The sequence below is a fragment of the Mytilus galloprovincialis genome, chromosome 11 (genome assembly GCF_965363235.1).
Source record: "Mytilus galloprovincialis chromosome 11, xbMytGall1.hap1.1, whole genome shotgun sequence".
In the NCBI taxonomy this organism is placed as follows: domain Eukaryota; kingdom Metazoa; phylum Mollusca; class Bivalvia; order Mytilida; family Mytilidae; genus Mytilus; species Mytilus galloprovincialis.
This window is the reverse complement of record NC_134848.1, coordinates 62617671-62630488: the sequence shown is the minus strand read 5'-3', so window position 1 is coordinate 62630488 and position 12818 is coordinate 62617671. Positions and strand designations below refer to the sequence as shown.

Below are 12818 nucleotides of genomic sequence, written 5' to 3'. Positions count from 1 at the left end.
TTCTGAATGAAACTTTAGGTGTATAGAGGTTTTTGAACTTAACATTAATATTTTGTCGTATTTTGCATTGCAAAATTCACTTCATTTACTAACATTTGATTTGATAAATTTAGAGAGTAATGCAGTCGGTATCCACTTCCGGTAAAAGATGACTTCGGAGAGTATGATGTCTACAGAATTTTGGAGAAATGGACCATCTCCTGGTTCCGTTTACAATTTCCCAGGACCAGGACAGACTGCAATGCAAAATCAATCACAGATTGGTGCAGCTAAACGTACACTGTAAGGCATCTCACAATAAACAAGTACACAAGCCGTGTTACAAATCCCCCCTTTTTTCTCTTTATTTTGAAACATTAATATGTCATTGTTGGTAGTAATGTTGAAATTAGTCTACCAGTCAGGTCAAAACCATGCATGTCCTATGCGTTTGACAGATCATTTCTTTCTTGGCTCCATTCTGTTTAATGTACAAAGTAATGAACAAAAAAACAAATGTGTAACAAACGAAAACATGAATTACAGGCTCCTTTAGACCGGTGCAGGTCGTTTCCTAACCTGGTCATTTCGTAACTTAGTCGATTCATAGTCCCAGATTACTCTGACGTCCTACGGCTGTTTTGCCAGACAAGCTGGGGCCGTGGGACGTCAGAGCTCGTCCCATATCAAAAAGTGGATATTTGCCCACCCAAAATAGATGCGCTGCTTCGTCGCTTCTGAGGCCGACTGACGGCCTTGGAATTATATAATTCGGGCATCAATCTGTTCATTTTCATTTATCTCTTCATTTATGTAAGTTTCACCTACCTGCCAACCTTTATTTTTCCATATTTTAACAGTTTTCACAGTGACCCATCGATTTCAGCATTTTGCCTTTCATTTTCAAAGATAATCACGTGACCACGAGAAAACAGTGATGATTTATGCAAATGACTATATTGTAACACCTCGTTCATTTACAATGCAAGTTATCTAAATGTCCGAGAGCTTCCGATTGTAACGTGGTCGGAACTAAATGTTAAACATCGATCTCCTATAAAGGAGGTGAAAAAATATAAATATTTGCATATTTTGAGTCTCGAGACCACGAACTCTCTCGTAACTTGACGTCCATTTGAAAGTGAAAGTCAAAATGTCGAAATCGATGGGTCACTGTGAAAACTGTTAAAATATGGAAAAATAAAGGTTGGCAGGTAGGTGAAACTTACATAAATGAAGAGATAAATGAAAAATGAACAGATTGATGCCCGATTTATATAATTCCAAGGCCGTCAGTCGGCCTCAGAAGCGACGAAGCAGCGCATTTTTTTTTGGGTGGGCAAATATCCACTTTTTGATATGGGACGACTTCTGACGTCCCACGGCCCCAGCTTGTCTGGCAAAACAGCCGTTGGACGTCAGGGTAATCTCGGACTAGTCGATTCGTAACTTACTAGGTCGTTTCGTACCTGAGACGTTTTGTAACCAATAATATGAGGCAGGCATAACCTGTGAATGGGGACGAAGTCTGTATGATTTTTTTTTATAAATCAAACATGTTAAAAAGAGAAACGGAAATACCGTAACGTTTCCGATTTTGGTTCTGTTGTTAAGGATTTAGTTGTGACGTTATGACGTCATATTCAATGTAAACAAAGAATGTAACGTTTCCGATTTTGGTTCTGTTGTTAGGGATTTTAGTTGTGACGTTATTTAAGTTATGACGTCATATTCAATGTAAACAAAGAAACGCTGTCATCAGGTAACGTTTTTTTTTATAATAAACAATTTTTAAAAATGAATTAATAGTATTGAGTTCCTTTCTTAAACTGATAAATATACATTTTATTCAAAGTCTAATGCAAACAAGATCAGAAACGAAAGTAAATTTCTGCGCAGATCCGGAAATTCAAAAACGCGAGAAAAAAAAATCTGAACGATTTTGAGTTCATTAGTACAATGAAAATATCGGGAAAATTTTTCCGATCTTTTTTTTTTTTTTTTTATTGAATTTTCTACTGTTATTGGGGACTTCGTCCCCATGTCAATATATAATAATAATATGAGTCGTAGGTTACTTAAAAATAATAAAAAGACCTATTGGTGTACATATATATATATATATCTATATTTATTTATTAGATAATTGATTGCACAAAATTTTGCACTTAAGGTGGATCGGGACTATTCGACTGCGCATAATTTCACGCATGAATTACAATGTACACGAAAAGTATTTGTCGTAAATTCGAAATTATTTTTTTAATATTTTGATTGATTAGAAATGTTAAATCATTGTAGGTATGTCACTTAAAGAATATTTTCGTTATTATGTGTATCTTTTAAGGGCTCAAAACGACATTTCACGCAGTTTTACCATTTTCCCGCCAAAATTTGGGTTTTGATGCAAAATAATTTTTTTTCCTTATCGGTGACCTATGTTTTTTATTTGCACATTCTTTAAAGCTATATTTCAAGTTCCTATATTACAGTTTTGGACCAAGTGTCATAGAATGTTTTTTTGATATTCCGATAAAAATATGTCAACACCTCTATTTTCCCTATCATTTCATTGAAAAATGGTCCCTTTTGCATACCTGTTTAAAAGTAAAATTTTGAGCTTAAATGGTCCGTGACCCCCTATTTTTTTTCGACCAATTTCATTCACTTTCTTTAAAGAATAAAATAACAAAAAATACGGCCTTTCTGATAGAAAATCCGAATAGACCCGAGCCACCTTAACAAGTACAGTTTTGCACACATGCGAATAGAATAGAAGAATTGAAATTGTCCATCATCATTTTAGATGTACCCCGTCCTTATCAAAGTATTTAGTTGTCTGCCACGTGCTTTGTTGTCTCCAATACTTGACACCACTCATCTTTATGTTGCTGAGTTCTTTATTAATCTTTTTTTATTCCATCATTAGGTTTCTTTCATGTTTCTTGTTTTTAGTCTGACGATATTGGAGTCTATAACTACAGAAAGAACACCTAAGCATAATTACCAATTATAGCCAATAATTAAAAAGATTTAAGAAAGTTTTAAATTAAAAACATTACAATATTGTTATTATTAGATGAACAATTTGATCATTTATAAATTAATAACTTTAACTGTTTCATTTAAACTAATTAATTTAAACTAACACTTATAACCATATATAATTACACCAGGTATGAAACGTCTCAGTTACAAATCAACATAGTTACGAAACGACCAGGTTACGAAACGACATGCATTCCTTTCAACTTGGATGCATTTTTGCCCAAAAAATTCATTTGAGTGAACATCATTTATTAGTTTAGCTGCATCTTCAATTCTGTGACAATTTACTAGTTAAAAAATATTCTACTTTTTTTTTCTACTAATTTTTCAAATTATTTGTCTTGACAAATTAAATTCTCACAATTGACAATCAGCACTGTTGTCATTAAGAAATTAAGAAATTATGATTAAGTACAAAAAAATGTACATGCATCTACAGAACAAACCTTATTTCTAGACTATCCTTCAAAATAATGACACTTAGACGCTTGATGAATGTTAATACAAGTGATCCCCTTGCACATGTAATGATGTTACATGTATATCTGGTAAATGCTAAAGGCGCACATAATTGTTGATTTTTTTCCTGTGAAGGACATACATGTAACTCTATAGTGGTCTGCATTGATTATATTTTTGAGATGTGCTATCAAAACTTTTAAGCAATTTGAAAGCAGAATACCACCTGAATTTTCTGTAATCTCCACTATTTAATGAACCTACCGGTACATGTAAGCATAACAGAAATGACGAACAATAAACTGTAAGTTAGGTTGTGTAAGTATATGTGTTGTATTTAATCATTAATTAATCATATTCATTTGGTCTCAAAAGAAGGCTTTTTTTTACAAAAAAATCTTATAATCATGATGATTAATAATTAAAGAAAGCTTAAGACATGTGCTTATTCACTAACACAAGAAAAAACTGATGAACTTGTTTTAGAATGCATTCCAAACAAATCCATGGTTTATCAATAAGCAATTTTTATGTCACCAACATGACCAAGAAGAACAAATCTCAGACGAGATCAACTGAACTTTCCAATAACTATCAAATTGTTGATTTATCTATCTATGAAATGAAACATAACAATGTTACAAAAAATTCAGTACAAGTTGTAACTATTTCATGTATATCTTAATTAGTATAAACTGCAGATGTCTAAATATTATCTTGACTTAACCCTCTTTTCTTTATTTCATTTGTATTTCAGAGCACCAACTGTAACTGGAACGTCTGTCCTAGGTATAAAGTTTAATGGTGGGGTAGTGATAGCTGCTGACATGTTAGGATCATACGGCTCTCTCGCCAGGTACAGGAATCTCTCTCGTGTGATGAAGGTTAATGACAGTACAATCATAGGCTGTGGGGGAGATTATGCAGATTTCCAGTATTTACAGAGTGTTATTGAACAAAGAGTGTAAGTCATGTACATGTATGGCTAAACCATAGATACAAATTGCAGCAATATGAAAACGTTTTCTGTTGTTGATACAGCTTAGAATAAAATCCTAGAGCTGAAAATTGTTAAAGTTTAAGACAAAGAACAGGATTTTTGTGCAGCTCTTGTTGACAAGCTTGTGCACATTTATAATATATTTATAATACATGTTGTGCAACTACAAGAAAAATTTGTGTACCAAGAGCATTAATACTATATTTATTATCACACTCCTGAAAACATCTAATACATGTATGTCTGATATAACCTGGTCAAAAATAAATTGGTTATATTTCATGAACAACTTCAACCACTATATTAAAACTAATTATACTGAATGCATAGATTTTTTTTATACAATGTAAGTGTGTGTAGGCATATGGTACAATGTAGCTGTGTTGAATTAATTTATTATTTTAAGCTTTTCATGTACATGTACGATGTAATTTTAAACATTTCCATTTCATTTTCTGATGACATATGGGATGATGTTGTGTATTTTTGGTAAACATGTGTTGTTGAGCATGTTGAGTGCATTTTTAAGGATAATCATGGATTGCTTGTTTAATTTGTATTGAAATCAATTAAAGTTATTAATTTCAAATGTAAACTAATGTTTAATTGTTTTGCATACATATTTACAGAATAGATGAAGAATGCTTAAATGACGGTTTTGGCTACACACCAAGGGGACTGTACTCATGGATGACTAGAATACTGTATAACAGAAGGTCACAGTTTAATCCACTGTGGAATGTGTTCCTTGTTGGAGGATTACAGGACGGAGAACCGTAAGTATTCAATTGTTGAAAGATTACAGGATGGAGAACCGTAAGTATTCAATTGTTGAAAGATTACAGGACGGAGAACCGTAAGTATTCAATTGTTGAAAAATTACAGGACAGAGAACCGTAAGTATTCAATTGTTGAAAGATTACAGGACAGAGAACCATAAGTATTCAATTTTGAACCTGAGATTATTGCTCATTACATCAGAAAGAAAGAGCATAAAAACACAAACAAATTGAAGCAATATATGATTCAGATAGCCTGATTTTGTACAGGCATGAAAAATAGTTGGGTTTAGTCCTCAGAATTAGCACAGGATGCGCAGGATAGTCCTGTAAAAATATATTCGGTCCTGTTGATTTTTGTACATTTGTAGTAATAATTTGAAAAATCATCAATTAGTTCCTGTAAACTATGCCCAACCCCAATTTCTATGACTGGTTATATATAATTAGCTATGGTTAAACCAGTTCTACTTGCCCACTAGATCTTATGTCATAGTATTGATGTCATTATACTATACAGTACTTTCAAGTAGTAAATGTAGTAAAAAAATTCAAACATTCAAAGTATTTTGATAGCTTCTTCCATTATAGCAATGATATTGCATGTATTTATAAAAGAAAATCATTGTTTCTTGATGGTTTGCCAAAATTTTAAAGATATAACATCCAGCCTGTGATCTAAAAAAATATTTATCAGTTGGAACATACTGTACAGATTGCCAATAATTTGCATATTATATATTACAGCTTTTTAGGTTTTGTTGACAAGATAGGTGTAGCTTATGAATCGCCAACTATTTGTACTGGTTATGGAGCATATATAGCAAATGTAAGTCACAATAAATAGTAAAATAACAAAAATACCAAACTTCAAGGAAAGATCTGAACGGGAGGTCACTAATCAAATGGCAAAATCAAAAGATCAAACACATCAAACAAAAGGATAACAAATATCATATTCCTGAATTGGTAATCCAGCTTTTTTTCGAAAAAAAAATGTAATTTTCTGCTTTTTGTGGTTAACTATGTATAAAATGCAATCATAATTCCTACAGTTACTTGCTGATATGATATACATGTGTATCATGGCACCGACTGGAAGACTCTGAAATTGGTATGTCCTGGTAGGGTGGCCTGTCTCAGTACTACAGACTTGTGAACTAGCACTTTAACACTAAATTATGTGACAATAATCTAATACTCCTCTTCAATATCACAACAAATATACAGGGCTCGACATTAACGCTTGTCCGATTGTCCGGGACAAGTGCACACAGGTGTCGGGCAAGTAGATTCACCATACTACTTGTCCGATGGGACAAGTTAAAAAAATCAAGGTCAGATAAAAATAGATCAAATTCAAGACTTATACATTCCCAAAAATATGAATGATTGTTTTATTTATCATACTTAATGAAATAATTATTCGTTGATTGAACCAGAGACATATAAAACTTGTATTATATGTCTCTGATTTGGAGTATTGAACATGCTGGCAGCCATTGACCAGGGGGATATAAGTAAGGGGAAAGAAACCAATGTTAATGTATCTTCTTAGTATAAGCTTCCTTGAATTAGGAGCACCTCCATATGGAGTTTTACCTAAACTTTAAAATATTAAATTAAAGTATGTTTCATTTGATTTTGCTTTTATGCATAACAATATATTAAAAGAGGTTTTATTTGATAAAATCTATGACATGTGATATAAAAATTTAAGATGAAAAAAAACAAAAAAACTTAAAAGGCAGATTTTTTAGTGAAATGTGTATGTACTTCATGATCATATATCAATGTATATACAAATCAAAATAAATTGTAAAAGCTTGTTTTGACATCATCAATAAATTAAAAAGGTTTACTCATATACATGTTCAAGGTGGCCAGGTGTATTTACATCCTTGGTTTAACCCATACCACTACTAAAGAATGAATAGGTCCATAGGGGAACGTAGTGGTTTGGGAAGAAATGATGATTAAATGATTGACAAATGATAGTGACATTGAGTCAGAGAACACAGTCTTGCAAAAAAACTTTCATTCTGAAATAATGAAATGTATTTTGATGCGGTATTCATATAACATTACAAAATGCTCCTTTTATTAGGTACAATCAAAGCCCAAGTGTTATTATTGCATAAATCATCAATATGTTAGATTTTTAATTATGAATTCGGACAAGTGAGTTGAGAGTTCGGACAAGCTGATTTTCTTGCCACTTGTCCGAAGGGACAAGTTAGAAAAAATGTTAATGTAGAGGCCTGCTATATGCTGATAAAATATATATTTATTTTGTATAAGGTTATAAAACATTAAAATACTAATATACATTTCAGCCTTTATTAAGAGAAGCCTATGAGAATAATCCTAACATGACGTTAGAGGAAGCACAAAAACAGATAGAAAGATGTATGAAGATTTTGTATTACAGAGATGCTAGATCTATTAACAAGGTAATATTGCTGTGTAATAGAAAAATAAGTAGATGCCGTATGAATATCAATGAGACAACTATCCATCAGATTTCAAATGATGGAGAGCTTGTATGGCCGTCAACTGTTAGAAAAACCCATACGGCATAGTACAGACATGACAAAATTACAAACTGAAAAACTAATATGAAATACAACAAAAAAATTATTACTGCAGAATAATATGCCCCTGTCTTGGCACATACACTATTTTGTTATTAGGTAAAGGTTATTCTTATATTAAGAGTTTGGGCACTGGAGTATAGGGCAAAGATCAGATAAAGTGTAAAAAGTAACGCCCGAACATTTCTTGTGAAAATTTTCTTTACTTATGTGTATAAATAAGAGTCATAAACCAAAACAAAGTGGTGTTTGTAGTGTATATATATAATAAATAAAATCATTTATTAACTATTTGTGGTTCGATTTTTAATTGGATTTTTTCCTGAAATGTCAATGTTTTTTGTCAGCCATTTTGTGACATTTAGTAGGCCTTTGAGAAAATTGATTTAGAATATCCATTTGTCAAATTGCATGTTCTCCAGCTTTATTAATATTGAGAAATAACATGTCAATGAACACTTCAAACCTATGAGTAGGAATAATTTGTGCAGATTTATTGAGAAAAAACTCTTCAAAAATCACTGTTTGTCCATTATGCTGTCTGTCAAATTATGACCTAATTTTTAACTTTGTTTACTGTTGAAGTACAATGTCTAATATAACCCTACAAATGTTCAGGAACCCTCAAATAATAATCCTTTAAAATTTGCTAAGAAATATTGCATTCAGACATAGATATTACAAAAGACAAGCATTTCAAATTTTCAAAGTAACGGCGATCAAACTGTCTATATTTACATGAAAGAGTGGTATACATCATCACATCATGTGCTTTGTAATTGGGTACACATGATTACTATGTCATTGATCTATGTGTCAAAAATAGATAGTGTAACTTGCAGAAGGGTAAGTTTAGTGTCGGTCAAATATTTTTTCAAGAATAACGGGCGTTCTAATATTTAATGATTGTACAAAGTGTCTCATACGAGATACAACCACGAAGTATCATGTTATGGTTATATTTGATATAGATATTGTAACAGTTATTGATAATAATTGTTTGTTAAAATGAAATATTTTAATGAAAACTAGGAAACTATTTTTGCCAATTACTATGTGACAATTAATCAACGAACGACTGTTATTGTTTGACCTCCCTGTATAAAGGGCAAACATTTGCAAGTATGTATCTCATTGTTTTGAACAGAGAATATCATGATACCAGTGAACTGTTATTATTCTACCCTAACATTGAAATTGTGCAATAGTAAGGTGAAATTGAGTCATTCAGTTCCAAATTCCACAATCATATAGAACAGGCGTTATTTTTGACAATATTTCCTAAAATAAATAGTTTATAATTCCTGTCGAACTGTGTTGATATACACAATGTCATTTAGTGGTATGCAAGAAATGCTGGTTCTACGTCTTTGATTAAGTACCAAAGTTATCAGTACATCATTTCTTTTAAAATTCTCATGCATGAGTGTAAAATTTAACTTGGAAAATGTCAAACTGTCAAACAAAACGTCTGTCACACTATACAAATGAATTCTTATATGTATCTATTTTCTATTGATTCTTTATCTTTTACATACAACCATTTTGATGTATTTTACCAATTCTGACTCTACAGGCGTCCAGTTGTAAGAACTTAGGTTGAAAAATAAAAAAATATACAGCATTTTTTTGTGACGCCCGTTACACAGATGTGAAATGTGACTTATAAAATGTCAAACTGTCAAACAAAACTTCCATCACACTAAACAAATTAACCATTATTAATATCCATTTCCCATTGACTCTGGGTTTTTACTACTACCAGTTATATAATCCTAACCATTTTGACTCTCCTGGTGTCCAGTAGTGATTAGTTGGAATGGAAACTAAACAAATATGCATCATATTTTTGTGACGTCCATTACTTTTTTTTAACCCCATTATTCTTTTTAACTTTAAACTTCCAAGATGTGCATTTTCATGAGTTCAGAACAAGAATGAAAACCATGTAATTTAATTAGTTTGAAATACATTTAAAACTTTCTTTGATCTAAAATTAGCATGTCAAACTTGTCAATGTAACATCCATCACAAAAGTTGTGCCTTTGTTTGAATGTCTGTTGACAAGTATTGAAACAAAGAACTATCTCTATAATCACACAAGTCAACACTGAAATTTTGAAGATTCCTCTAATATATTTAAAATCTTGATATATGGGCTTAAATGTGACGGACGTTATGTCACACAAATGTTACACTTTATCTGATCCTTGCCCTATAGGAAAAACTTTTTTACAAGAAACCCATTAAAATTATTGTGTGAAAAACTGGTTTTGATATTGATTATATTTCATATTTGTATAAAGCAGATTCAAATGCTAAAAATACTTTGAAAAATGGAAAAAGAATAGATATAATTATATGCTCATAACTGAAAATTATTTGTTTTCCTTGCTTTAAAAATTTAAAAACCATAAGATCAAAATACTGTAAATTCAGAAATTACTGCCTGTATTTATTATTGTGAATTTGTCATTTTAGAATAAATGCGATTTTAACCATTTCAATTCTATACGCGGCATATGATGCGATGACATACGCTGTCCGCCACTGCTATTCGCAGCATATGCCGCAATGACAATGGATTTTTCATCAGGACTCTTAAACCATCTGGTTTTCATTCAGGTTCTCTCCAATTTTTCTTGGTATGATTCAAGGATATACAAGGTCTCATTTGTGCTGAAAATCCCGGCAATTTTTTAAGTAAAATCATGCAGTAGAAGGAAATTAAAAACAAATATTTTGACAAATGCAAATAGCGGAAATCTGAAACGAAGCTATTCATATGAAAATATTACAGCATTTCTATGCCGAAACTGACAACAAGGATTAGTTAAAAGGTTTCCTGTTATCTCAATGTGTTTATTACATTTAATTCGTGTAGGAAATATGATTTGACCAATCATTACAAGACGTAGAAAAAGGGGGGGGGGGGGGGGGGGGGGGGGGGGAAACAGTGGTTGACTGAAAATTTTGAGGACGAAGCATATGTTTGCCATGATTACATTTTACATTGTGTAATGTGATGCAATATGCTTTGGGATCAAGCAACTAGGGTCTTCTTTATTATATGTCAGATTAAACAACAACCTAACCTGATAAAAATTATACTGAAATAATTGCTTAAATTTATATTTCATGTTCTCCCGAGCATTTTTCATGCAATAACTTTCTCTGTATCTCTTATAATAGGAAAAGGAATATACTGTTCTAATGAATGAACACAACAAAAAAAATGCAGCAGCAGCAGCAGCCATTTTTCCATTTTTTTGTGTAGCGTTGAAAGGGTTAATAAGATTAGGGGGTTACATACAGAGGAGAGACCAATGTATTTTTAATTCAAAGATCATCATAAATATTGATTATATTTTCAAACATTTTATTTAATATTTGCTTGTTTAATTTCAGTATGAAGTGGCAATAGTAACAAAAGACGGTTGTATAGTAAAACCTCCAGTTCAGCCAGAAACTAATTGGGAAATTGCTCATTTAATTAAGTAAGTACATGTTATAGTAAAACCTCCAGTTCAACTAAAAATTGATCAGGAAATAACACATTTAATTAAGTAAGTAAGTACTGTACATATTACAGTAAAATATCTATTTTCACCAGAAACTGATATTAAATAGCTCATTTTATACTGCAACTAGTTATGCTAGTTGTGTTTATTTCCTAAATTTAATAAAACAGCTTTATTTTGTGCAATGTCAATTTCATCATGGAACCATTTTTCCACAATCAGTGATTCATTAAGGGATGATAATAATTTTGAAGTTTGTGTTACTATTTTAATAGCTATCAATGTTTTAATTTAAGTTTCAGTATAAAAACAATATTAGGTCAATGTTAGAAAAATATAAACTTTTTTGTATGAGGCTAAGAAACTGCTCAGTAGAACCTCACCCTTACCCAGTTTTGTGCTGAATACAAAAAAAGGTTTATATTTTTCTGACATTGACCTAATATTGTATATTAAGTAAGTACATTTTATAGTAAAACCTCAAATTTGGTATACCATTCATATAAGCATGCTATACTGTGCTCTTCATCTTAAACTTAAAGAAGCTCACAGATAAACTTTTTCTTTAACAATTACATCACAGTGACCTAGTTAAATAATATTGTAGGCTATAGATGTAGCCATTGCTGTTATAATTTGATATAGAATAATGGTCATGAATAAATTAAAAGTCAGAACAATTTGCAAATATATTATTTCATGTATTGCAAAATCCCAATGGGATAGTTTTCATAATAAAGCAACTAATTTCTATGCTGTAGCAGAGGGGACATTAGATTTTATCCTTGTCCATTTGAATATTTACTTCCAATTCTCTAACTTAAGTTTGCCTCAACCATTTTTTCAACCAAATGTTATGACACTTATACACAATACTTTAACCACAAAACTCAGATCAAGTTTAAACTTTGGTAGCGCCACTTTTACAGTTCTATAATGATGTTCCTTTATAAGTTAATTTGATATGCAGTTTTTGTCAGCACCCGTCACCCAGACAATTGTAATTGAGAATTATAGTGCATCATAGTGTGAAAAGTTGCTCAGATACCCATCACCCATGTATTATTAATATAATGTGTCTTCCAAACCCCTCCCCCCCCCTCCCCCATACATTTTTTACTGGAATAGCCCTTACAATTTACAGTACTTATTATCTACTTTAAATACAATATCCCTTTATAATTTATAGTACTTAACTGTTTTGTCGTTATATTTCCAGGGGTTATGAATGATAGACATTTTCTCCTCGTCATTTGATGGCAAGATCACAGAGAATCAACAGATTCATAAGATGACATGTTAAAGTGAACGTGATACAAGAACTATTGTTATAGTGCTATTGGATTCATCATCATTTGTTAATAAAATCATAAATATTCCATATTGTTACTTTTTCCTGTTACCAAGGACCTGGGGTCTAATTAAGGGTTTGTGTATG

The 12818-nt window shown here is 31.6% G+C and overlaps 1 protein-coding gene across 1 annotated transcript; it reads left to right on the top strand.

Annotated features, from left to right (window-relative positions):
• Positions 1-116: 116 nt before the first annotated feature.
• Positions 117-12759, top strand: LOC143052577 (proteasome subunit beta type-4-like). The gene is made up of 7 exons (XM_076225637.1): positions 117-282; positions 4244-4450; positions 5116-5262; positions 6013-6094; positions 7602-7718; positions 11268-11356; positions 12600-12759. Exons 1-7 carry the CDS (start codon positions 149-151, stop codon positions 12610-12612), a joined length of 789 nt encoding a protein of 262 aa, XP_076081752.1. The 5' UTR covers positions 117-148; the 3' UTR covers positions 12613-12759.
• The last annotated feature ends 59 nt before the right edge of the window (positions 12760-12818 follow it).

Bases quoted from the DNA above. Each gene is read 5' to 3' on its own strand.
- LOC143052577 (XM_076225637.1), top strand. From the start codon at position 149: ATGACTTCGGAGAGTATGATGTCTACAGAATTTTGGAGAAATGGACCA. The intron at 4,451-5,115 runs GTAAGTCATGTA...ACATATTTACAG, and splicing joins AGTGTTATTGAACAAAGAGT to AATAGATGAAGAATGCTTAA. The intron at 7,719-11,267 runs GTAATATTGCTG...GTTTAATTTCAG, and splicing joins ATGCTAGATCTATTAACAAG to TATGAAGTGGCAATAGTAAC.